This window comes from Vulpes vulpes, chromosome X (genome assembly GCF_048418805.1).
Source record: "Vulpes vulpes isolate BD-2025 chromosome X, VulVul3, whole genome shotgun sequence".
NCBI classification, from domain to species: domain Eukaryota; kingdom Metazoa; phylum Chordata; class Mammalia; order Carnivora; family Canidae; genus Vulpes; species Vulpes vulpes.
The window spans coordinates 80,980,298-81,004,431 of NC_132796.1; the positions used below are offsets into that span (position 1 = coordinate 80,980,298).

The window sequence follows — 24,134 nt, forward strand, 5'->3', positions numbered from 1 at the left end:
AACCCACATCTGTGATTCACATGTGTTTATAGTGGCCCCAAACATGCGCACACACTCACACATCCCCAAACTCTTGCATGTGGCCCCACGCTAATACTGCCATATCCACTCACTTTTTCACTGACACACACACACACCATCTCATGCCCACTGCAGGTGGTAGCTCATAATCACAAAAAAGTTGTCACTTTTTTCCCCTACTTGTCACTAATGCTCTTCTCATACCTGCTAGAAGGTTAACAGCAACCTGTGGCCAAAGGAAGACTGTTGGTCTCAGCCAGGGCACCAGTGGGACTAGATCTTTCCAGAGCAAAAAGGAGTGGAATTTATGTCTAGGATTAAAAAGAAAAAGCTCAAACCCACAGATCAAAATTTTTTTTTAATTTTTTCCCCACAGATCAAATATTATATCCTTTTGCCATAATTCTCTTTTACGGAAGTCATCTCTAGTAGAATCTTAGCCAGCCTATCCAAAAGAGGTTGGGGCTTAGATGGTTTATTTTCTGGAAGATGATGATATAACCTGTCCTCATCTTTCCCTCCCAAGGGGAGGGGAAGGTAAGAAATGTGTGTGTTTCTTTAGGCACTCCCAGTGGTCTGCTGGGCAGAAGTATGTGTCTCTTATTTTCTGTTTCTGATCTGGAATTCCACATTGCTTCCCATAGCCACCTCTAGTCTAGCCAGGTCTATTTTTTCCTTGTTTACACTGGAATGTGTTACTCCATGGTATTCAAGAAAGAGAAAGGAAAGGTTCATGAGTTATCTGGATGATAAAGTAAGTTTCTCTTGTGAGCATGCATGCGCATATATAGACCCCACTGGAATTTCAACAGCTGTTACTAGCAAGTTAACAGAGGAAATTTCTCAGTAGGCGCAGATGAAGGCAAGCTGAAAAAACTTCCTTGCACTCCAGACAGACTGCAGACTTCCCTGCAAGAGGATAAAAAGAAGCACAAATCCCAGGAGCGAACTAGTAGGTCAAGAACCTGGTGTCAGGGTCAGGAGCCACCCCAATTCCCTATGAGAGAATTAGAAACATGAGAGCACCTTGCAGAAGCCTCCTTAGTCCATAGATTCCCCTGCTGGAGTCTCTCTGGAGTAAAGATGGGTGCAAAATATGTCCACACTGCCATTTGATATGGATTCTGGCACCATAGGGAAAAGCCTGAAATACCACGTACTACCCTCTACACCTGTGATTAGATTGAGGCCTTCTTTGAAAGCAGAGACCATATCGTGTAACTTATTTTGGATTCCCAGTGTCTACCATGATGCCAGGCCCAGAGCATCTACTTATGAAACTCCAGTAAGAAAACTGAAAGAGGTAGGTGGACCGCAATGTGTCAGGACAGATCCAGTGCCTGTCTTCCTCAATCCCAGAATTCCAATGGCCTTACCAGCTTAGGTTGAGGATCTTCTGTGGGCCCTATCAAGTGCTATACCCAGAAGGAGATTCAGATGGAGGTATGAAACATATCCTGCCCTTGAGGTACTTTTATTCGAGTGGGGAAAAGGAGGTCACCATGCAACAGTAGCACAAGGCAACAGTCTTGAAGCTTGGGATTGGGGGAATCTTTATAATCCTCTTTAGGTTCCCGAGAACTTGAGGGTCCATGAATAGTTGGGAGCAGCAGCCAGGATGTGGGGGGAGTCATTTCCCAAGGCAAACCTCCTCGTAGACCTCTTGCACAGCCCAGAGATGTGCCATCTTTCCAGGAGCCCTTTGTCTCTGTACCTAAGGAAGAGGAATGAAAGTGAGCTATAGACCTTAATGGAAATTTTGTACTGAGTTAAAATTTAGCCACCACCTCCTCCAAGAGATGGCTTTAGAGAAATAGCCTGGCAAGTTTACATTTGGTCGTTTCTGTGGATATGCTGAGAGTCACCAAAAGCAAATTATATAATTTTAGAGGACTGGGTGAATTTTAGGAAGGAAAAAAAAAATGCACCTGCCTGAATTCACTTGAAATCCTTGTGAAGTGCTAAGTGCATAGACCCACCCCCGTGCATTTATATGGTATTTTCTGCTTTTCAAAACAGTTAATAACCCATTCATCCATTATGATAGAAGAATTAGGAACACCAGCTCTGGAGTCCGTAGATGAGCATTTGAATGGCAGTTTGGCCACTTCCTTGCTGTGGAATCTTGTTTGAGTCAATTACTCATCCCTCTTTTTTTTTCTTTTTTTTTTTTAATTTTTATTTATTTATGATAGTCAGAGAGAGAGAGAGAGAGAGAGAGGCAGAGACACAGGCAGAGGGAGAAGCAGGCTCCATGCACTGGGAGCCCGACGTGGGATTCGATCCAGGGTCTCCAGGATCAGGCCCTGGGCCAAAGGCAGGCGCTAAACCGCTGTGCCACCCACCGCTGCGCCACCCAGGGATCCCACCGCTGTGCCACCCAGGGATCCCACTCATCCCTCTTAAGGATCAGTTTCCTCAGGCAGCCCGGGTGGTGCAGCGGTTTAGCGCCGCCTTCAGCCCAGGGCGTGATCCTGGAGACCTGAGATCGAGTCCCACGTCGGGCTCCCTGTGTGGAGCTTGCTTCTCCCTCTGCCTGTGTCTCTGCCTCTCTCGCTCTCTCGCTCTCTCGCTCTCTCTCATTCTCTTTCTCTTGAATAAATAAAATAAAATCTTAAAAAAAGGATCAGTTTCCTCATCTCTGAAATGGGAGGACACTAATAGCTTCCTACTTCACCGAGTTGTTATGTGGGTGGAATGAGATTATCTAAGCGGGTAGCACACAGTCCAGTCCACAGTAAGTGCTCAAGAGATGATAGATCTTATCATTACTTATGAGGTAGGTGCCTTCAAAGGAACGGAACCCTGAGACAGCAGAGAAAGGAGATGGTCCTTTGCAACCAAGGAGCTATGTTTCACAGGACTTGTTGCCTGCTTTCCTTACATTTCTGCTTAACCATAAGCTAGGAGGTAGTGCTCATCCCCACTTAAGAAGATGAAGGAAAAAAACAGAATTATCCTATGGAGAGTTGCCTCCATTCCCAAGTCCTTCTGGGACATGCTTACCTGGGCATTGCCACAATGTTTCTGGTTCAAGAGTCCATGTCCCCTCTTGTCCTACAACTTTTCCCTTGAAATGATGAAGTCCTCCATGATGTCACCTTCCATTTGCTGGTATAAAAATTTCAAAGAAGGGAACAGGAGAGGCTCCTGATCCTGGTGGAGTCAGAAGTCTGGTATCTAACTACAGACACTCCTCTGGCCTTGATTCCAACACTGAAATGTCTGCTTTGTGGATAGATGTTCTGCCTATTTCCATGCTTTGGTCCCAAGCACCACAGTGGAGACACAGTTCACTGTGAATCCCTCAGAATGTTCATGTCCATGCAAAGGCTGTGGGTAACTGAGAACACGTCATGTCCAAAGAAACTATGGTGTGGTTGGGGAAGCATACATCAGAGTATGGGCTTTGGAGCCCCACAGACATGGAGTTGTGGTCATATCTTCCACTCTACAACCTTAGCAGGTAGCCTGATGTCTCTGGATGTCCATTTCGTCTGTAAACCAGAAATAATAATAGCTAATGTGGTTACGCATGTGGCACATACTTGTGCAGGCGTAGCTTTCAGCAGAGCGGCTGGGACATAAGATCTCAATGGATGCTGACAATTTTGTTTATGGCTCGTGAAATCTAGGGTAGTAATTGTAAGCATCTCCTCTAGGTATAATATTTTATATATTTTTTTTCTTGGCTAGGTAGTCACATTTTGTACATGAGGAAATAGGTTCAGAGGGGTTAAGGGACGGATGTATCCAAGATCATGAAGCTGATTTGCAGCAGAAATAGGCTGAGATGGGACCTGTCCACCCTGAACATTTGCATCTTTGCTTGGCAAAGCCTTTGGAGACTACGTCAAACAAATAAGAGCTGTTTGAACTGAACATAATCCTTCTTGTGGAAAAAGAAAGTTGAACGCTAGCTACGGTTTATCTGCTAGCCCAACCATACTGTATTTTTTCTTTGTCTCCTGTGCAACGTCTGACACATTGCAAGAGTGCAACAAACGTGATCTCATAAGAGTATGCTTTGCAATAAGGCTGAATAATATATGGCCATGGTGGTGCTGTTCACCACCATAAGGAAAATCTTTCTCCAGGCATGCTGTGTGGTTTTGTTCATGCTGCTCAAGTAACACCAGATGTCCACAGTGTGGGATTTCTTAAAACATTCTGAAATATGTCCACAGACCTCTGGTGCCACTTGGCCATTTTTCTTGATGTGAAAATGACATGACATCAACCTTAGTAAACTCTAGGGAAAAGATGGGAGGACATAAAGTGGAGTATTTTTGTCCTCTGTGTAGCCTTTTTTTTTTTTTTTTTTTTTTTTGGTCTCATAGCCATACTCAGAAGTGAAGTATTCTTCTCTTGGCTTCCATGAAATCTTCTAGTGAGTTCCTCCACTTCTTTAACCACATTCCTCAGGGATCTCTGGTTCCTTTCCTCTTTCTAGCCCCTAAATGGTGGTGTTCCCCAACAGTCTTTTCTTCTCTATTATTCTGTACTCTTCTAGATCTTCAAATTCATATCTACAGCACACATGCCCAGCTCTCTTGAACCATTTCATGATGCCAAATCAATATGTTAGAACAGCTGCTACATTTGTATGTATTGTCTTTAATCTTGGTGTCTCTATTGAGAGGGCTAGATAGCTAGGAAGACATTTATTCCACCACCTGTGAATTGAGGTGTCCTCTTGCTTTTTATGGCTTGTTATGTGGTTTCTGCCTCTCAAATTTTATATTTGTTTTGCTTTCCACCAGATATTCCTAATTTTGCTGTGATAGACCTGTCACTTTGTGTGTTCTCTTTTCTTTGTATATTGACTTTTACAAAAGTTACCCATTGAGGTTCATTTGCCAATACTTATTGGTCTTTGTAGAATTTTTAGATTTGTTAGTAGAGTTCATATAAAAGTTGAAAGACATTTTTCTAAAATCATAAATGCTGTCATATTGGCCAAAAACATTAGAACAGTTTGCTTTTATTCTTACAGGAATACGGTTATTATTGGTGCTTTAATGGCTGCTAGTACGAGGGGCTTCCAACATAATCATATTTGTTATCAGCATACCATCTTATTCATTAGTTTTTCCTCCCACCATTCTAAGCTAGTCATTTACTCTTATTTGCAAAGACCTCTAGGGTGCCTGGGTGGCTCCATTGGTTAAACATCTACTTTCATTTCATTTCATGATCTCTGGGTCCTGGTATTGAGCCCCGCACCAGGATCCCTGCTCAGTGGGGAGTCTACTTCTCCCTCTCCCTCTGACACTCTCCCTGCTTGTGCTCTCATTCTCTCTCTCAAATAAATAAAATCTTCTAAGAAAAAAAGACCCCTCCAAGACAAATAAAACCCAAACAAAAAAGAAACTGAGACACAGTTTTATTTGGAATCCCAAACAGAAACTAAAGGTTAAACCAGGGATCTAATACACAGCATAGCGACTATAGTTAATCATACCAAATTGTGTACTTGAAATTTGCTGAGAGAGTAGATCTTGCATGTTCTCACGGCACCAAAAAAAGGTAAATATGTAAGGTGATGGATGTATCAATTAATTTGAACTGTGGTAACCACTTCACAGTGTAGACATATGTCAAACTATCACATGGTACACTTTAAACATATACAATTTTTATTTGTCAATTATACCTCCAGCAAATCTGGAAACCTCCCCCCAGAGACTTATATAAAAAAGAATTTGGCCTCCCACATTCTTCTGGGCCTTTGGGGATAGAAATGTATTTCCATTCAAGGTCCTGAGACCAGTTAGTTAATCATAGCAGGCCTAACATCCCTGTCATCTTTGGCCAATGCCCGAAACAGAGGCCCCTCTTGAAATGTCCCTCCTCCTGTCTTTCTAGTCCCGTGCTCATGTGCTTGCTTTCTTCCCTGGCTCACTTTCTCAGTGTCTTCTCTCCCAAATTATTCCCATGTCGCTACCTAGAACATCCCACCCCGTGGCGGAAAATTGCCCCAAGTCTTCAGCCTTAGACATCTGCAACCTTGTCACCCAAGGAAGAATTCTGAAATTCACAGCTAGTCATGCCATCTCACTGCTTGAAGCATCTTTGTCTAGACAGGAGGAATCTAAACTCCAAAAAAAAGGTTAGAAAACCTTTCTTCATTTTGTCTCTGCTGATCTTTTTTTCTATCCTTCCAATTTACTGTGGTTGGGCCAACTTATCTATAGTTCCTGTAGTCCACTACATTGTTTCTAATCTCCTCTGGGCCCTAACCCATAATGTTTCTTATGCCATAATGTTTCATGTGTACTTCCTTTGTGAAGCCTCCTCCATGCTTTTGAGTGTCCCCTTCTCTAACCTTTACTGAGCTGCCGTGGTTAGCACCCATTACACTTTAAGTTTCTTCAAGGGCAGGGACTGTACCTCATGGCTTGCCCTAGGAGCTAACAAACTCCTACTCATCCCTCAATATCCTGCTCAAGTGCTATACCCTCTGACTTCTCTGGGCAGTATTAGTTACCCTTCCTCCACTGTAGCTCCAAAGCATCTTCTGCCTACTTGGGCACATACTAGGCATACACTCTTTAAAGGCTGAATGAATGAATTTATTTATGAATATTCAGTGATTTCCTCAAGATCACAAAATGATCCAGCAGTAGAACTGGAATGAGCTACTCTTCATTTGTTGGAGAGCATTCTTTTGGGTTTATGAAAGACCTAGCTAAAAATCAACCCCTGAAATTAAAACTGCATGACAGAGTGCAACTTAGTTCTTATACGAACTATGAAAGGAAGGCTTTTCTTTTTCCAAGTATCCTCTTCTTCATGCATTCCCCAGAAGAGGTCTATTCTGCTCATACATGGTTATAGGTCTAGAAAATGCTTTTTATCAGACCATACCTGTCTCTTCTGTACTTTGTTAGAAGCCAGTGACTTGGCTTTTTTAAAAGATTTTATTTATTTATTCATGAGAGACTCCCAGAGAGAGGCAGAGACATAGGCAGAGGGAGAAGCAGACTCCCTGCGGGGAGCCCAATGTGGGACTTGATCCCAGGATCCTGAGATCATGCCCTGAGCTGAAGGCAGATGCTCAACCACTGAGTCACCCAGGTACCCCATTGTGACTTGGTTTTTTAAGAGTCTCATCCAGGTTCCTTTTATCCAGAGGTCTGAGACCTGTTCTCTTTCTTACATAGCTTTTTTTTACACAACATCACTTAGCTCATCAGAAACAGAAGCCTAATGCAAAGAGGGCTACTCTAGCATGCTTGGGGTATATTTGGCTACTCTAGCATGCTTGGGGTATATTTGTTTGTTGGAATATACTATTGAATAAAGGCCCACACCAACCACATGCTTTTCACTTTTCACATTCTGGCAAACTCCTCCTTACCCTTCAATACCCTGCTCAAGTGCTGTATCCTCTGACTCCTCTGAGGACATACTCTCCTCCCTGCTCTGACCCTCCAAAACTTCCTAGAGTCCCATGGCATTGTACTTTACTGTGAATGTCAGTCATCCTCACTGGACCGTGAGCTCTTTAAAGACAGGGACTGCTCTTAATTTCTCTTTATATGCCCTCTGTACCTAACATAGCACCTGGTGCCTATGGATGTTGGTGGCATGGAGATAAAAGGCGATGCAATGATGTTCTCTGGATATCCTATATCCTATAGTCCCCTGACATACGGAGGTCTAATTATTGGCCCTGATTTCTCATGTGGTAAGATGGTAGTCAAAGAGTCTTGCTTTCTTGTGAACTGTTGTAGTCCCTCCCTTTTTTTTTTAAGCACTCTTCATTTTGCCATACACACAACCTGACTTGGTTTGTAGTTGTATTTTTACTTGCATATTTAATATATGTCTTATATATATAACGTGCAGCCAGAGATGAAACCCACTGCTCAACCCTAGAATCTCACTCTCAACACCTACCATGGCACCTGGCACATAAGCTTAAATCTGTATTTGTTGTTTCAGTACATGAATGCAGGCACAGATGGGTTACTTAAGAGGTGCATTCTTAGAGTTTCTATGGGACCCCTCAAAGGGTAGTCAGTTTCTGTTTTGGTCTCAGGATTCTTTGAAATAAGAGTCAAGCAGAAATCAACAAGAAGAGCACGTGGAATTATTTTCTTCTCCTAGAAAAATCAATGTTAGGGACTCCTGGGTGGCTCAGTGGTTGAGCGGCTGCCTTCGGTTCAGGTTGTGATCTCGGAGTCCTGGGATCGAGTTCCACATCAGGCTCTCAGCACAGAGCCTGCTTCTCCCTCTGCCTATGTCTCTGCCTCTCTCTCTGTCTCTCAAGAATAAATAAATAAAATCTTAAAAAATGAAAAATGAAAAGCAGTGTTAGGCTGATGGAAGATCTTTTCTTGTCCTCTCTTTATACAGCTGTATAACCTGTAGACCCTCATTCTTAAGAGGCACAGAAGAGGATAGGGTATGCCTAGGCAAACCACAAAAGGCTGAAACCAGCTGGTGGTTGGCTTATGGGACCACGGATGCAGGCAATATATTAGGCTCAGTCTTAAAGCAGAAGGAACACTGTGAGATACACATTGTCTGATGCAGAGTTATAATACAGAGTTCCATAATTTATTATGAATACCCGCTTTCTTCCCCTTTATCCTACCCAAGTTTTTGTCCTGGATGTGTGCTAGGCCACAGTCTGGGCCCCATAGGAGGAATATAGGAACTACCACCTGATTCCCCCCTCAGGCCTGCTGACTTCAGCTCCCTGCACCAAAGCCTGCTTCTGCTTTATCTGCAGTTTTCCTCCCAAGATACCATATCTTCCCTTGATGTGAACAAACATCAGCCCTATGATATCAACCCAGGAGCTTCCCCGTGTCACAGAAAGTCTTAGGCACAGGGGTAGTTTTTTTTCCATGTTTGTGAGCTCTGGGGAAACGAAGCCTCCACACGTGCTGGAGGGCAGATATGCTCCAGCATGAGCCACTGGCGAGCCATGGCAGCTGCCACCAGGTGGTAGAGTCATGGATAGCACGGAAAACGAACTGTTTGGTAGATCTAACAACTTGCAAATGAAGAATTTGTGTTCAGTTGGAAAAACCAGAATGCTCAGTTGTGAGGTCATCCATCAGATCAAGTTTTTGGATCCTAGAAGAATTTCTCTGGGCAGGTTGGTTATGATCTTTTTGTAGACTCATGGCCAGTTTGGTGAAGACCAAAATGTTGTCTTTGGTTGAAGGAGAAGAGGTGGGGGGTTCTAACACTCAAGGCTCTGGCCAACTGGATGTTAGTCTCCTCTGATCTGTGAAGGAGGATAGATGGAAAGGAGATCTTGTCGCATCCCATTCTTCTAACGGTGAGGGAAGCCTTTTCTTTTAAATAGATAGCATTTCCTCTTCTTTAACGATAGCTCCCAAATAAGATGGTGAGATACACGCTCAGCTCTCATAAAATGTGGGCACAGAAACTTAGGTCAAGGGCAAAAGCTTGCAAAAGACAGGCTGTGGGGTGCTTGGGTGGCTCAGTGGTTGGACGTCTGCCTTTGGTTCAGGGCATGATCCCAGTATGCTGGGATCAAGTCCCGCATCTGGCTCCCCTCAGGGAGTCTGCTTCTCCCTCTGCCTGTGTCTCTGCTTCTCTATGTCTCTCATGAATAAATAAAATCTTAAAAAAAAAGGCTGGCTGCATTTTATGCCAGCTCAACTGCTTTGACCTCCAGTTCTGACAGGATGCCATTCATACATTTGTTCAGTCATTTTGGTGAAATACGAGCTTTGCAAAATGGATCTAAATTCCTGCTTTAGAAATGATATGAGGGTCTCAGTCAACCTCCTGTACTCCCCCTCTTCAAACTTGCAGTGGTTACTTTCTTGCAGAAAACCGATTTGGAGACAGAAAAACTGATAACAGAGCAAGGACCTAGGATGAAGAGCTGTAGCACATGGGTTGGAAAACAACATCCAGGCATCTGTTTGGTATATGGAAAGCCTTAGCAAATTCAGGGATTGAATTTTTAGGCCCGAATTTGAGGAAATTTGTGGCTTTTCTGCTGGAGTGGATCAGGGAAGGGTGTAATTATCACCCAGGCATAGTAACAGAGAGCAGCTAAAGCCCCAGAGACTCAAGACGTTGGCTTACCATATCTTGTTCACTGGGGCTATCCCTCTGCATCTAATTTTCCCCGTCTGAATGCTTCCAAGTAAACTACATTCTGTTTTGAGAATTAGGAAATGTTTTATTACTAGGCTTTGCTTTCCTTTTCCTTCTTTGAGGCATCTTTTAGGGTATTCACCTTGGGTGGTGGTTCTGTTTTTTTTTTTTTTTTTAATGCTTAAGAAATTGTCTGCCTCTGTTCTTTATGCATCTTATTTTCTCTTCTTAGAAGCATCAGTGTTGGAAATGTAAAAGCTGAAACCTGTAATAATGCATTAGTTTGCAAATATAAATACACATCAGATGATCATTAGCATTTTCTTGGCATTAGCTCATGGCAGCATACATAGTGAATATTAAAGTGTGGCACTGCATACATTTAGAAGCTTAAGAAGTCATTTAAATAAGGACTATTGGTTCCATATAATGTACGCAGTATATGAGGTCTGGATGCTGGGGTCTACCTATTGAGTTCCTTATTTGCAGCCCATCTTTGAAATTTGCAACCATAATAGGCTGGCTTATTGGATTTAATTAATGTCAAGTTCCTGTTGAAAACAACGGAAGTCACTCATTAAAGATGTTAACAAAGAACAGGACTAGAGCAGAACTGACCTCGTTTGCTTGTGTGTATGAGAGCGAACACGAATGTATTCTGTGTGACTGTGCTTGTATGTATGTCAGCAGCAAGCTATCTTTTGCAGGATCTAAGATTGCAACTAGGCAGCTGTAAAAAGAGCGAGTGCCTGCCTTGTTTGTCCGGCTGCTTCTGCAAATCTGCCTAACAAGTAGCTCAGTTCCTCCTGATCAAATGATCTTAGAAATGGCTTCCCTCCATTGCACACTGTAATGGTATCTCCCAGGCGAGGCTCCCTGAAACAGCACACCCCTGTCTCTGATAGCAGAGTTCCCTTGGTGAGTGCCCCAGAACAGAAAACCTCCAAAACAAGGCCATTTAAGAATGGGTACTGCTGGCCAACACAACCTGTTGGAGTTCTGTCAGTAAATCACCTAGCCTTGGGTCTTCGGATGAAAAAAGCAGGCGAAATCAGTAAGTACTGGCCTCCAGCAGGTTGGAATGAGAAAGCTGGAACTGTCATATGAATATTTGGGGAGGATAAAAGTTTATATATGAGTATGCGTGTGGGGCTGGTTTACTTGGGTGTCCCGGAAGGGGAATTGAGGAGAGTTTGAGATTTTCATCTCCACTCTTTCACTTTGTGACCCTGGGTATATCAACCCTTGTGCTCCATAAATTCCTCCTGGTGAAGATGGGGATGGTACTCCCTTGTTCACATGATGGTGTTCAGCTCAACTAAGCGTGGAAACTTGTTGGACATTACACATTTGCGGAGAAAAAAAAATGAGGTGTGGATCATCAGTTGATAGCTGACATCTACACTGAAGCCAATGGCTTGGTAGTTAGACTACTGCCAGTTTTTCCAAACATGGCTTCTTGACTCAGACCTGCTTTGAGTAGGCATACGGACTTTTGCAACATTATGAAAAACTTACTCAGAGCCACAATAAATGCACAGAATGTATACAGTTCTGTTTATTATTTCACATGTGTATTTAATGCCAGCTGGGAACAAGGCCCCATAGTAGGCAATTATACAATTATACGTTTATACAATTATACAATTATAACTGAGGGGTCCTTATCCTCAAGGAGCTTATGATTGAATGGGGGAAATGACATATATCAAAACTATGTGCAATTCCAGACAAGGTGACGAATATGCTGAATTGGGCCCACTGGCTGCATTTAGTTAGTGGTTGGGCCATCCCTTGTCCACCTAGCTTGGGTATGCAAGGAGGGTGGGTTTGGAGCTGCTGGGAGACTCAGATGTGGCTCATTCTCCCTGTCAAATGAGGTGTATGTTCTTTCCCTCCTATTTGTCATCATAGCATATTATGGGAATTAATTTCAGAGAAGTCACTAGAAACCTTCAAATGCGGATTGCTGTAGAAATGCAAAGCAACGTCTCAGAGTCTAATACCCTGTTTCCTTTGTGAAAGACTCAGTGATTTTTCTCGTTCTTTGGCAATTACAAACAGTCCCCTACATCTTCTTATGCCGTCAGTCATAAGCTGGTTGGTCCAGTTGCCAGTAATGTGTCTAGGATGAGTGGGTTTCATTCGTATCAGCGTAAGCTAGTTAGCAAAGCATACCTGGAAGCTCAGCTAGCCATCTTAAAAATGTGTACTTGTGTTTACAAGGGAGCCAAGGAAAAGAGCCAGCAGGTAACTCTTGGATCCTTTTCCCCCCACCACCAAAGTATAATTCCGTGTGTACACCATTCATCTGGTAGGTAAAAGCAGCAACCTCATCTGCAAATACAGAGAACAGCCCAGCATCGATACCATTGTCTCAGGAGACATTGGCTGACTTTAAACCTACATGTACGTAATACCTCCACGTCTGGAAGCTGTCATCAAAAACTCAATATTTCTTGATCTGTAGAGCTAGTTCTTGTTAATCAAGATTTCCCAAATTCTAGAAAATTGAAATACTCTCCTGTCTCATTACATGTTTTAACATAGAGTTCTGTGACTTGCTTACTATATTTTTGGGATTCTAAAATCATCTCCTCTCCTAAGTGTTCTTGTCAGCTTGGTTGTCATCTGATCAGCTCGAGGTATCTTGCAACCTTATTCTTCATGTACTATTTCAGAAACATTAGGAAGTTCCCCCCTGAAAATTTCCCCTAGGCTACATCTCATTTCTATGTTAGTTCCTGTAGTTTGGTATGAAGAGGGTATTAAGAAATATTGGTGTGCTCACTGATCTGTAGTAATAGCCTTGTGTGGCTGGTGGTTTGAAAGATCTACCTCTGGGTTTTTTTAGATCACAGCTATGCATTTGCTGGCCTGGGCTTTTATTTTTGAAGGGAGACCAGAATTAGTTTGTTTCTCATTGGGGAAATATGCAAATAAACAGTTATTTAGATTTTGAAAGCTGACAGAATGATACAGCATGTGGGCTGTCTCTGATGACACCCAATCTGATGAAAACATGTATTTCAGTTGCTTGTGACTTAATAGAAGGCCTTGAAAATTGAAGGGCCAGTGTTTCTGAATTCTCACCCTTCACACACCTGGCTAGAGCACTCATGGCAAATGGGCACGATGGACATTTTTTAAAGATTTTATTTATTTATTCATGTGTGTGTGTGAGAGAGAGGCAGGCAGAGACACAGGCAGAGGGAAAAGCAAGCTCCATGCAGGGAACCCAATGTGGGACTTGATCCTGGGACTCCAGGATCATGCCCTGAGCGGAAGGCAGATGTTGAACCACTGAGCCACTCAGGTGTCCCACAATGGGCATTTTTTATTGTATCCAATTTAACACCTATGTTCAGGTATGGATTTTGGCCACATTAGCTAATTGATCATCTGTTCTTCCTCTTGAATCTTGCAACATGTAAATTGGTGGCTTTCTCTTTTGATCTACTGAGTGTTCACAGAGTGTCTGGTGTAGCGCTGTGCTGATTAAGATAGTTCATTTTTGAGGAATGAGAGATTAATGATAATTCTTTGTAATGCCTCATCGTTTCCTCTAAAATTGCCATCAATCATGATAAAGGTTTTCCTCTAAAGTGCTTTGTACCAAATCTTTGTGTTAAAATGCAAGTCAGCAAAAGGCTGTGTATGTATGTGTGTTTATGTGTGTGTGTCTGTGTGCGGATGCCTGCCCTCACACTTGGGATGGGGCAGGGTGGACTGTGGAGTATATAGAGAAAAAAAAAGACAAGAAAGAATGGAAAAAGAGAAATAATCCTTTCTAGCACTCTGAAAAATGGGGTGTCCAGGCTCCTTGGCTCTCCTGAAACAGGCTCATTTCTTATTGCTAATGAATTTCAATTGTAATTACAGAGCATTGGTAAGCCACATTAAGTCCGAAGGGCTGCATCAAAAATATACACCATCTACAGAAGCCACTTCAATTCTCTCTGCAAAACCTAGTAGCCAAGCAGTAAATCAATTTGTGAGTAGATATAAACTGTTGCTGGTTGTCCATTAAAAGTTAGCTGTTTCTTCACAATGCTAAGGGGCAAGTTCTGAAGTAACATGAATGGGCTGTGGCTAGATCCAGTGTGCCACTCACTTGCCAGTTTCTGGTCTGTCGCAGAAGTGAACAACAACAGTTAAACTTTAAAGATAAACAGTTTTTTGATTGGGTTCCTGGAGAATAATGGTGCTTTTGTACAATTCTTGAAATAGAGCCTACAGCCACCCTGAACAAAATAGTCTCTTTCAAGATCTTGGAAATAATGACATCATAGGCAGATTGAACCAGCAATCCATTAATAGTATCCTTTGTAGAAAGCTGTCTCAGGGGAGGGACCTGGTTTAGTAAATTGGCATTGTTTACAAACATAACATAATAGAATCCCCCATTCGTCTACGTTTATGGAATAATCGGAGACACTTCCCACTTGGGAAACAAACATATTAACACCCGAGCTTCCTTACAAGTCCATACTTTTTTCCCATTGGTTTTCTGAAAGCATGCTTTGAAGCAGTTGCTTTGAAGGTGAGTTAAAGATCACAGGAGCCTCCTGCACTATTCTTTTTCACTAAATCAGAATTCTGTGGAATAAGTAAGAGATGAAGATAGGTTGTACCTTATAAAGAGTAATAAAAACCTGAAGTAATATCAGGACAGTTCCAGCAAAGCCAAATCTGAAATGGTTAGGTAAAACCAAATGATGATTTGCTTCACACTTCCCATTTTCAGTGTGGAACTAGACAGAGATTCCTCCATTTCTTTTCCATCTCTGAAATACCTCTGAAGAGGTATTTCCAGTACCTCTAACATACAGTCCTGGGGTGAGTTGAATAGAGTTAAAACAATTCCAGTTTGCTGGGCAGTAGAAAGGGGTACCATATAAGCTGGGTCCTTTGCAGAATGCCTGTATTATGGACCAGCAAGCATGTGGTGGTGAAATTTTGATCAGGGATTTCTAGTGTAATAAAGGGGAGTATAATTGGAGCTTTCTATCCCAAGTAGCACTTTTTTCCTCTGCCTAAAATATAACCTGGCCAAATAAGGTCAGAATAATCAGGCAGCTTGAAAAGAAGCAGGGCATCTACCTGTTGAGTCTAGCCAGAGAACAAAAAAGGAACAAAAAACAACAATCCATTAGCCACACCTAATTATCAAGAACAAAGGAGCCTAGTATTTTGAATTACGTAGGTGTACTAGAACCCTAATGGCCCAGACCCTTACTTGCCTTATTACGTAAGGTAAGCTTCGTATATCCTTTTTTTTTTTTTTAGCTTCGTATATCCTATTAAAGAGCCCATGCCTATTTTTTATAACTTTTGTCATCTTAAGTAATATGTCATCAGAAAATATGTATCATCCAGCTCTCTCTCTCTCTCTCTCTCTCTCTCTCTCTCTCAGATACATTTTTAAGAAATTTATCTTCTAGGTATTTGTATTTCAACCCTCAGGTGTTTTGTTTTTTAATGGCTTTGAAATTTCATTATTTTGGCCAAGCTGTATTTTGTGTATCTGAACTTCCTATAATTATCACCCCATACTAGGGCATTATTTTTAAACCCCCCAAAGTAAAACAGACCAAAAAAAAAAAAAAACCACAATAAAAATTAATGCTTTCCTCTGGTGGCAAATTCTCCTCAGCAACTAAATTAACACCATGAGCCTGTCCAATACAGAATAATGCCGCTAATGAAGCCGATCTTAAACTCACTTTTCTTCTGGAGAAACAGTGCATTTAGACGGACCAAATTTAAAAGGAAAAAGGGAATGCAGACCCGTTGGCCCCAGTTTCATATGTTAGTCAAAATATTTACTAGTACCAGTGGTATCTGTGAATATACTTTATCTTTGATTGCAATTTTTTCACTTTATCTTGTTCTGTGGGGTTTCACCTATGTAGGAAAATGTGAGGTTAATCAAGTTGTCTTGGAAAACCAAAATTTTATTACTGAGTGTTTCCCCTAGAATGGTTACTGAAAAAAATACAGAGTGGGTCTTAAATTCATTAAGACAATGCAAGATGTGACACTTCGGCAAAGGAAAAGAGATCTCCTGCCCAGATGAAGATCAGGCCACTCCTTGTTAGTTGGCCGTCACCTGTGCAGATGGAGAAGCTATTAGTTGGCACTCCCCTATGCTTTAATACTTAAACTGGAGAAAAATTTAGAGCATAGAAAAATTTTGAAAATCTTCTGCACTACGTGATGTAACAATTTGTTACTGAAAATGATATACCCATTGTGACCACCAAAGGGATAAAAATCATTATGACATGTTATTTCTCATTACAGCAGCTGATGAGGATACCTTTGTTGCTCTTGTACCTAAGTTTGTTTATAGTAAATGTTGTAGGAATAAAGTGATCTGCTAAGTCGTTTTTGGAGAGCTCTGATGTGCCTAAATTAGCGCCAGTTAATACTTGATGAATTTACATAGATTATTGTGGCACTGGGATTGGATTTGCCTTGTGTTCCAACTGGAGATTCATTTTGAAGATGCCCTTAAGACATGACTTGAGATGGCAAGCCTCCTTGGGGTCTGAGTAGAGGGACTTGAATTAGAGTAGGATATCAGTTGGAAGCAGAAACATTTCCTTGGGGAGTCCCTGCTTTTCCAGGTCACTTTACCTTCCAGTGGGATGAAACCTGAATGTATTCAGCCCTAAGCACAAGCTACTAACAAGTAATGAAATTAAGAGCAGGTAAGTTGCCAAAACCCTGACTGATTCTGACCACCCTGTTACTACCTTGCCAAGCTCCCTAGTTCCCCATTTCAGGACATAAAACATGACAAGGAGTCAGGTTATGATGTCTTCTCAGGAGCTGGTCATTTCCTTGGAGCTAGCTCCTCTTTGCTTATGGTGATATCTGGCTCAGCTTTATCTTCTACCTGCTACCTGAAAATGGGGCACTGTTTCCCTGTCACTACACCCGAAGCCTGCCAAAACTGTCAGGCCCACTTGATTGAGCCCCCAGTTTTTTCTCATAAAACAGTAGAGTATGTTCTATGTGTCCTGTATGCACGGGTAAGAATCCGATGCCAGTGGCATCCCAGTGCCAAAGCAGCTAACAAATCACTGTTGGGGGGTGTTAAAAATCTACAGCCAAACCTGTCAACTCCAGATTTTGAGGGGGCTGTGCTTCCTGAGCATTGCTAATATCAAGGTAGAACTTTTTAAAAAAATTATTTTAAAGATTTTATTTATTTATTTATTTATTTATTTATTTATTTATTTATTTATTTGAGATGCAGAGAGAGACAGACATAGGCAGAGGGAGAAGCAGGCTCCCTGCAAGGAGCTAGATGCGGGACTTGATCCTGGAACCCTGGGATCATGACCTAAGCCAAAGGCAGATAGTCAATCACTAAGCTACCCAGGTGTCCCCTAGGGCAGAATTTTTAAAGAAAGTTGTAAATTGTTCATTAAAAGACAATGAGCAGATGGCAGAGAATAAAGTCTCACTTTGAGAAAAGGAAGGGACTTTCTGTGTTTGTGTTTATGTGTGGAAAAGCCACGAATTATTGCCCCTGCTTTCCTCTTTGGGAAATGATACCATTGGTCTTTAGAGAGGCAAATGGTAGAAACCCTCCCCCTAGAAAAGAAACCTCCCCCAAATGGTCATCACAAAACCTGAGATGACATGCGAGCCCCAGTACTTTGGTGTCCGAGACGTCAGAACCCCCATTTTACCAGATGGGTTTTTTTTTTAGGCTGCTGCTTTCTCAATTCCTGTTTTCTCCTCCTGTTCTGTAGGAGCTGTGCAATCAGTCATAAGTGAAAATGTCTGACAGTTTGGATAATGAAGAGAAACCCCCAGCTCCCCCGCTGAGAATGAACAGTAACAACCGAGATTCTTCGGCACTCAACCACAGCTCCAAACCACTTCCCATGGCCCCTGAAGAGAAGAATAAGAAAGCCAGGCTTCGCTCTATCTTCCCAGGAGGAGGGGATAAAAGTAAAGTATCAGTGGCCGGGCATTGAAAAGGGGCTAGTTTATTTTTTCATTGTCTCTTTCTTGGGTAGTCATTTCTGGAGCATTGGCATGCAGGGCCTGCCTGACCTTTCTGTCTATACATTTAGAGGTTGTGTTTCGTCAGAAGATAATGTTTGATTGACTTAATGACAGGTTTGCAGAAAATACATGTATGCCGTGTTTGCCTTTCACATAAAATTGAATTTGTAGTGTTCCACCAAGGGAAGTCATAGCAATGGTACTGTCTTGAATCTGTGAATGGTGACTTTCTTTCCGATAACTTAGCAGGGAATTTACGGTAATCCCTTCTTGTCCTTATTGGAAATTTGAGTAGAGGTGGATTTCCTGCTGTGTACCTTTCTGACAACTGTGAAAATTCTGAATTGCATATACCATGGTCAGTCCAAGCCATCACGTGATTGTCCCTCTGACTCCATATCACAAGGTGGGAAGACCCTTCTGAGTCATTTGTTTTCTCTCATTCCTCTGCCAGTTGTCCCCTAAGCCATCAGCCCTATTTGCACTGACATCACAACAGTATATTAACATTTACCCATGTGTTGTTCCTAAAACCATTTGTGATACTGGTCAGTGAGGGTGTGGCAAGAGAATCTCTAGTAAATAATGGTCAGGTTGCATTAATTAGGGTAAACTTAAACAAAGCTTCTATACATGTGACTATTGAGGTGGAAGAGGGTGAAGCAAGTACCATAGCAGGCTGCCATAAAAGCAAGAAGGGTGATGTCTTTAGAGAAGGGACATTCTCCATCTGTTCCTTCCAGGTGAGAGTACTTGCGTGAATGAGTCCACAGTTTGTACCATAAAGAAAGGCAATTCTTATTAGGACCAGGATTGCCTCTTGTACCCCTGTGTCACCTAAGAGGTGCTTTATCCCTGGTAACCCGAGGATGGAAATGTTAAACCGATGCATTTAAACAAGCAAAAGAATGATGAATCACTTCCCATGCATGCGGTCTGTGAACATGCACGAGGGATTTCCAAAGATGTGTTTGCAGACACCGAAGCAGGTCCAGAAAATTTTCTGCTGGGAGTCAGGGACAGTTTGAGGAATTTCTGGTGCTCCGTGACCTGGAGATCAGGTCTCCAGTGAGTGTGGTGCCGAAGAAAGAACCATGAGATCCTCCAGCTCCTGTATTGCACCTGCCACAACTACAGGAAGTGATTGAAGAAGGGGATTATGTGCCTGCCCCAGTCATTGGTGCTGTTGAGACCACCCTTCTTTGGAAGCCTTTGAATAGCCTTACTTGCCCTTTTGAAGAACAAGAGCCAACCAATGCCAACACGAGGTCAGCAAAAACAGGCCGATGATTCTGTTTTGTGCCAATACTTGGGGTGACCTCATGGTGAAACCATTACAGCTTGATCCAAAACTATGCTCAGATCATCTCAGGGGGAAAAAACTCAAGCCAAGTCTCTGGTATACTGACACACAAACAGAAATGCCTGGATAACTCCTTTGCTCCTTAAGAAATGGTTTGAAATAGTTGAATAGTGCTTTCTCACAGAAGTTCAGGACAAAAAAAAATTGTGAATTCAAAGTCCTGCTGATTCTCCCCAGTCCTTTCGGTACCTCAGATACATTTGCCACTGTGCCTCCTTGATGCTGAGGTTGTCTTTATAACAAGTTGCATATTTCAGATCCTTGAGCCCTTGATCAGTGCTTGATCTAGCCATTCAAGAAGACTTATGCCAAACAAATGCATAACTTTGTTCTTCACAGTCCCACAAAGGTTCCTTTGTCTGAATATCCTAATGCATGGGATTGTGACACTGTCACTGAGGTTGTCTTAATAAAAGAAGCATTAGACAGTTTTTAATAGAGCCTGTCGGTAACGTAAGCTGACGAAAAACTTGGCTAGAGATGGTAACATACCTTTCAATTCATCTGTTCTGAAGACAGAGACTCTTCGGATCAAGAAGAACCTATATAGATGAGGAGGAACATTTGGTGCAGGAGCATTCACGGGCTGAAGTTGAATGTGAACCTGTTTCTACTCCTTCAAATGATAAGATGCTGTTAGAGGATGACTCTCAGGAAGGTTCCAGTACTCCAGAGGCGATTATCTTAAGAGACGGTGAAGGTAATTAGGAAGCCATGGGACTAGAGACAAATATAGTTACAAGCAACAAGTGCAGATTCTTTAGAATTTAGGATTAAAACCTCCTCCCAGAAAGTAATGCAAATCGATACCTTTACACATCAAATTGTAAACTGTTCAAAGCTTGAGTGGTTTAGAAGAACTCTGTGAAGAGGTGCTGTGATGCCTTCAGAATACCACGTTGGACAGAAATCCTCTTTCACAGAACCTGAGTCATGAAGGAGGACCATTTAATATCATTGGACAGCTGATAAGTTGCCTTCCCACCAAATGTGAATTTCATTGAACTCTCTAAGGAGGTGCTAAGAGTCCTTTTACATTATCATATTAGGAAAAACCACCCTCCGAAGAGCCTAAATCGCCAAGTAGTGCCATTTAAATACCTGCGCTAGACACTTCGGAAGCCACTTTTGGGCCAAACGTGAACAATTCAATTTGAACTCTGTACAGAAGTGCTAAAAAGTATCTTCAGGAAAAACTTGAGGAAACAGCATCTTCAGAAGAGCCAGTCATGAAGTTTTACTCTTTAAATACATTTGCTTGATAGGGCTAAAAGCACAAGCAAGCTGCTCTGATTTCAGGATTGGATCCTGACGACTGGGAGAATATGAAGATCCATGATTTAAGCTAAAAAGTTCACCTCTGTTCATCACTTCACTGTCACCCTCATTGTCCCACTACCATAATGAGCACCACATCATCATCACCTCTGGAAATCATCTTAGGATCTAAATGGAAACTCTGTAGAACCTTTTACAAATTTAAGCTATATAAACTCTCATTCTTTTTATGTAATGTGCTGTTATTATTGTTTTGTTTTACTGTGCAAAAAATCATTTGTGAAGGCTTTCAAAAGTTTGCACATGACTTGACTTCCCCTGCCCCCTTCTTTTGCAAACCTCCTATAATCGTACTTTCTTCAGCTGAACTCTGCTACCTTGGGGGCTGTTCGGGAACTTGACCCTATAGGTAAGGAGGGGTTTCTGCTCTTGGTGACTGCTTGGGTTATAGCACCATCAGTGTTGAATGAATGGGAGGGGCACTGGATTTGGGCTCTGAAGAACCCGGGTTTGAGTCCAGCTCTGCCACTGATTATTGTGACTTTGGGCCAGTCACTGAGCTTCAGCACCTGTTAAAGGCAGGGGGGTCATACCCGGGCTACCTCACAAGAGATCCGCTGGTAGCCAAATGCAATTCTGAGTATTAGCTATTAAAATTAAAAAGTGCTAGATAATTGTGAGGTGTTATTTCATTTGTATCATTCTGGACCTTATGGACAAAACAACCAATCAGATTTTTGAACTCTTACTTCTTTTTTTTAAGTACCTTTGTCCCTAACTAGAACTTACATGTCAATTTTAGAAAATGAAAGTTGCCCATAATTTTACAAGCTAAAAATAACCAACTGGATCGGTAGCTTACCTCCTAGCCCTCCTTCTTCATATCATATAAAACTTGTTTATCCATATATAATAAATGGAAACTAAAGACAAACAGATAGAAAAGATCAAAGTTGCCCATACTCACAAATCTCAGAAACAATGTTAATGTTTTAGTGGATTCTTTCCAGACATTTTTTGTGTTTTGTGGAGATATAATATTAGTAAGTCCTTATATACAGTTTTTTACATAGTTAAAATCCTACTCAATTTTATATCTTAATTTTGTAATTGATGTATACTTAAAATTTTTATCATGAATATTTTCCTACATTTAAAAAAGTTTTCATAAACACCGTTTTTGATAGTGTGTAATATTTCACCATATAGTGGCATCATGGTTTATTTGACCAGTTTATTTTGTTGGTCATTTGGGGTCCTTTCCAAATTTCTGTTATAAATAGTGTTACATTGTCTATCTCTTGAGTTAACTGAAAATACTTGGGGGACAGCAGAAGTTTTTGCTTGTTTGAGAAATTTCTCTCTAACCTACATTTCACTGACCAAAGAGAGCTTCAAGAGACAGGCAGAAGCAAAATAAGAAGCTGTAGCTGTAATTTCAGGATTGAGGATCTGTCGTTGGAGACTGTTCCAGAAGCTGGATCTTTGTGTCAGAGCAAATTAGGAGAGACAGTTGGCCACCATTTGATGATACTTTACAATATAAGAATTTGCAGAATGTAGAGCAGGAAAAAGACATCCTGAAAAGTGGTTTGATTTTATTTTACGGTCCCCATGAAGGGTGAGATGAATCAGGTTTGTCGGCTCCTAGAGAACTTGGGGCCCAGTGTATAGCCTATGCGTAGTGCTTGTAATGGGACTCTACGGTATGTATGCACTTTGTATTAGCTTTCTTCCAGTCTCTGTTTTATGTTTCTGTCTTTGTTACTGTTTTTTTTCCCCTCGTACTTTCTCACCTACTTTGAATTCATGCTATCATGCTGCATTTTGTGTATTCTTGTAAGCTGTCTTATATCCATTTGGAACAAGGAGGGGACTAAATACGTGGATGAATAAATATGTATATGAGAAAACACACGGGTAAATAAACCAGTAGGGCAAATGCAATGAGGCCAGTGAATCAGCCAGGACTCTTCAGATGGCATGGTGCCTCTAAAAATAATCAATGTTAAGGACTTGAAGCTTGGAGGAACGTGTGGGAAAGAAGCAGGTGAGGCTGCATTTGGAGGTGACATGTTCTGTGTGATGTCTGTGTCTTCTGAAGCATGCTTTATGTGTGCTGTGTCTCGTGCTGCACTTGAGCATTCTGTGTGTTTCAGAGGACATGCAATGCTGTGTGAAGGGCCAGGTCTCTAGAGAGCACAGTTTACATGTCCTCTGTTTGTAGGGGATCCAGAGAGATTTGGAAAATGACATGAAGGCCCCTCTCCCTGGAGGAGGGAGGAGTACGAGGGGATAGTTGGATATAAATCAAGTCAAGATGAACAAGAGGTAATCTACCATTTACTGACTAGTTCCTGGGTGCCAAACTGTGCCAGGCACTTTCCATGTATTGAATGTTTTAATCCTTACAACTGCTCTGTATTATCCTCTTTCTGCAGATGAGGTCATTTAAGCTCAGAGCCTTTAAGTAAACATCTTAAAATCATGTAGCTGCTGATGGAATTCAAGAGTCTCCCAGGTCTCTCTGACTCCCAATATGATGCTTATTCTGTTCCATCATACAGCCTTGCAACAGGACAAAGGAAATATGTGGTAACCTATGCTCCTAGCTTCCCAATAGCCAACAATGGCTTTCATTTTTTCCTTAATATGGCATTTTTTCCTTATGTGCACTTTGAAACATAATCTGAATTTTGGAAAAGGGGACTTTTTAAAATCACTGCTCAGAAGGAAAGAAAGCTTTTTCTTTTTTCTTTTTTTGTTTTGGTTTATTTTCAAAGGAATTATGGTGAGAAAATATTCTTGACAATAGAGATGTGCTAACATTTAATTTGGGTGTTTTGTGGGTTAGATTCCCATTTGATGTGTGTACTTGATGGGCTTAAATATTGCTTGCTTTAGAAAGTCAAGGCTGTACATGAGTGTGTTCATATATGTGAAAAAGTTCTTAAAGTGCCATATAGTTTTATTATTGTACATATATATAGTTGTTGTTTTGATTCCTAGAGTGTGCTATCATCTCTATACACAACACACAGGAAAGCTTGACTGTGTAACAATGATATTAAAGAAGACTCTCAGTTGTCTTTTATGGTCTCGTTAATCAAATGTTCTGGTCAACGCACGTTACTAACTTTCATCTAATTAATGCACAATAAAAAACACTTAGTGTGATAACTAGACTGAACAGTATGCCACCTTTCTTTGGTGATGCTGGAGACCCTTTGGGATCTTGCAGTACTCGAGGTTATGATCATTGCAACAGCAATGATTGGGATTCCAAATTAATTGAGGGTTCTATTATCAGACAGCCAGATGTCAGAGACTGCTACATCCTGAGTGGCTT

The 24,134-nt window shown here is 41.6% G+C and overlaps 1 protein-coding gene across 42 annotated transcripts in view; it reads left to right on the top strand.

The window, feature by feature from the left end:
• PAK3 (p21 (RAC1) activated kinase 3) overlaps positions 1-24,134 on the top strand; it is a 261,514-nt gene that overhangs the window by 146,054 nt on the left and 91,326 nt on the right. For 36 of the 42 annotated variants that reach the window (XM_072743906.1, XM_072743904.1, XM_026014857.2 and 33 more), the window contains one exon: positions 17,886-18,087. In XM_072743906.1, the coding sequence (XP_072600007.1) occupies positions 17,913-18,087 (175 nt within the window). In that variant the 5' untranslated portion in view covers positions 17,886-17,912. Of the gene's footprint in view, positions 1-11,016; positions 11,171-16,748; positions 16,833-17,885; positions 18,088-24,134 lie in introns of those variants that run through there. The other 6 variants (XM_072743915.1, XM_072743901.1, XM_072743891.1 and 3 more) reach the window with 3 other exon arrangements.